Source organism: Austrofundulus limnaeus, unplaced genomic scaffold, assembly GCF_001266775.1.
Source record: "Austrofundulus limnaeus strain Quisiro unplaced genomic scaffold, Austrofundulus_limnaeus-1.0 Scaffold16, whole genome shotgun sequence".
Taxonomy (NCBI): domain Eukaryota; kingdom Metazoa; phylum Chordata; class Actinopteri; order Cyprinodontiformes; family Rivulidae; genus Austrofundulus; species Austrofundulus limnaeus.
In genome coordinates this window covers 1,672,248-1,675,002 of record NW_013952418.1, presented here as the reverse complement: position 1 = coordinate 1,675,002, position 2,755 = coordinate 1,672,248, and the positions used below count along the sequence as shown (strand labels likewise).

General features: G+C 35.4%; 1 protein-coding gene across 2 annotated transcripts in view; it reads left to right on the top strand.

Moving 5' to 3' along the window:
* Positions 1–2,755, top strand: part of tdrd3 (tudor domain containing 3) — a 15,967-nt gene that overhangs the window by 10,483 nt on the left and 2,729 nt on the right. For both annotated transcript variants that reach the window (XM_014003025.1, XM_014003024.1), the window contains exon 9: positions 1,535–1,712. In XM_014003025.1, the coding sequence (XP_013858479.1) occupies positions 1,535–1,712 (178 nt within the window). The remainder of the gene's footprint in view (positions 1–1,534; positions 1,713–2,755) is intronic.

Sequence of the window (2,755 nt, the reverse complement as noted above, 5' to 3'; positions counted from 1 at the left end):
AAACTATCATAACTAACATAACTAAATTAAATACACTTACAGTTTAAAAGTAAAACTCCTGTCAAATAATCACAAGACATGATTATGACAAACAATTTTATATTGTAACCTGCGCATAACAATAAATATATATTTTTAACATAAACAATAACAAAAATAGACAATTCATAAAATAAAATTGTGGGCATAAAATAAATAAATTAAAAATGTTTAATATAAATGTTTCAAATAAAAAAACTAAAAATAAATTTGATAAAGTACAAATGAAAACATAGCATTTTTAAACTTTTGCAACCAGAAGCTGCTCTTCGTATTAGTGACAAACAACAGTAACAACAGATTTTTGACAAGTTTAAAATTTCTTTCTGCAACTGTATTTGATAATGTTTCGAACTTTTAAAATATCGCATGGTAAAACCAGAAGCTGCACTTCATATTAGTGACAAACTCTGGTGTTTTTTGATGAGTTACTTTCATTTTTGCTTCTACTTTTCCTTTAAAATAGGTTTCCATTCTCAGCAGGTTTCTAAGGTTCTTCTTCTACATATTAAAAAAGTTGTTAAACAACTGAGTGGTGCACTACTGCTACTAGTGGTGAGAAAGTGTATTGTACCTTATTCAAAATCAATGCAGTCCCACGGCCCTCTGCGGCCCACAGTTAAAAACTGTTGTTCTTTTGAGGCCCTCAAGGTGGCGCTCGCAGCCCAATTGGTTAAGAATCTCTGGTTTAAACCCAAGTCCTATTTCATGGTTCAGAGACTTGGTGGGGCATTGATTGTAATATTGAAGGAGTGGAAATGAACTGGAGGCCTGGTCAAATTTTCCACTCAAGTGGCAGTCAGTTTGTCTCTGTCCGTGTTGTGCCCTGGCAGTTTCTAGTTGAAATTACCCCGCTTGGCACTTAACATGTAAATAGAAGGGAGCTGGATGTCACTGGGATTAGCTTAGGAAGGTGTTAAAGATGGTTTAAAACCTTATATCACAGGGAAAAAGACTAAACGGGTGTGTCTTGTGTTGTTTTTCTTTTCTCGCTATTCATCCACCGCACCTTTCTGGTTTGCTCTGAGTCTTGACATGTTTCTAGAATTACCTTATTATCAAATCCATTATTTGCAAGTGAAACTTCTTTTCTCCAGTACCTTTCAAAATTTTCAGTTCAGTTCAACAATGTTATTCGTTTCATTAAAAAATAACTATATACAATAAAAAAAACAAAGGAAATAAACAAATCAAAATAAAATGAAAGGTAGCAGAAGAATAAATCTTAAAATATCTGCCCCTTTTATCACCCAGAATATATTCAAACAAAACATAACTGAATAAAAATAAAAACATCAACTCAAACAACAGTTCATATAGCTTCATATTTTACTTTTCCATATACCTTCAACAAACTAGCTTTTATCTGTTTCTTAAATATATACATAGATCTGGCATTTTTAAGGTCATCTTCCAGACCATTCCACAAGTATTGCACATTGCCTGTGTAAAATGTGCAGTTTGTTTGTTTTCTTCCCTTTCCTTTGGCTGCTAGGTGGATGAACGTGCTCTGAGAGACATCATGGAGATGGGCTTTAACAGGGAGGCTGCTCGACAAGCTCTGATGGATAATAATAACAACCTTGAAGTGGCGCTAAACAGCCTACTGACAGGATCTTCTGGCAGCAGACCTGGCTCGGCGTTAGCTGAATCTAACAAGCCACAACCTAGAGGTTCATACACACACATACACACACAGAAATAATGCACTGTGTCGCACCATCCTTCATGCATCTACAAAGTTGGCAGAGTTAAAGAAAAGGTTGGGTAACGATGTGGAAGGCCCCGAAAAATGGACTGAAAATCACCGGCAGCCTAATTAAAGGTCCACGGTGGCTGTGCTGCCGGTTTGTGTCCATTTATCAAAAACTGCRAGCGCTCTAGTTCATATCAGTGACGGGTTTTTCAACCCCCAAGCACATTTTAGTGGGCTATTTACATTGAACATTCTGTTTTACTTGCAGTGTTTCCTGTATGTTTCAGTACAGGAAAAAATGTCTTAAAGTAACTTGAATGCTGATTAATCCCACTGAGCTACTTACAGCTGTGAACATGAGGTCTTTTTCTGGTTGTTATTGTTGCTTTTTACATGAAYCTTAGCTTGGAGGATTTCTCCCACTCATTAGAACTAAAATATGTGACCAAGGGTGGGCTCAGATGAGCTATTTAAAACATCATCAGGTGTCCAGAAACTGGAYTAGAAAAGAAATGGTCCTGCTGTATCACACCTGAATGCATTCAATGATCCAATATTCCATGTCTGTGTAAGAAGTTTGTGAATTTAAGGTTTAGGAGGTCATTTAATAGTTGGTTTATGTGAATTCTGATAAAACACAAGAGTTTTCTCTTTTACCATCAGGACGCAGATTTGCTTTAAAAAGATGTAGAACCAACAGATTTAAGAATTCCTTTTTACTTGCTGTTATTGTCATTTTAAATACTTTTTGTTGATTGTTGTGTKTTTGTAGTTTWWKKYYWWWMCMWKRWKKTTTTTWWKKTTTTTTTTACTGTATTTGTGGTTGATGATTGTTTTTGTTTCCTGCTGGCTGTGACACAAATTGCTTGATTTGAAAACATGCTTGTGGAAATGTCTTAAACTCTTATCTACTTAGAGCAGAGCAGTTTTTAATCAGCAGAGTGACTATGATGTACCCTGAGGTTGCTTAAAATAGCTTTTGTAGAAACATCACACAAAACCCTATGTTTTTGACTGTTT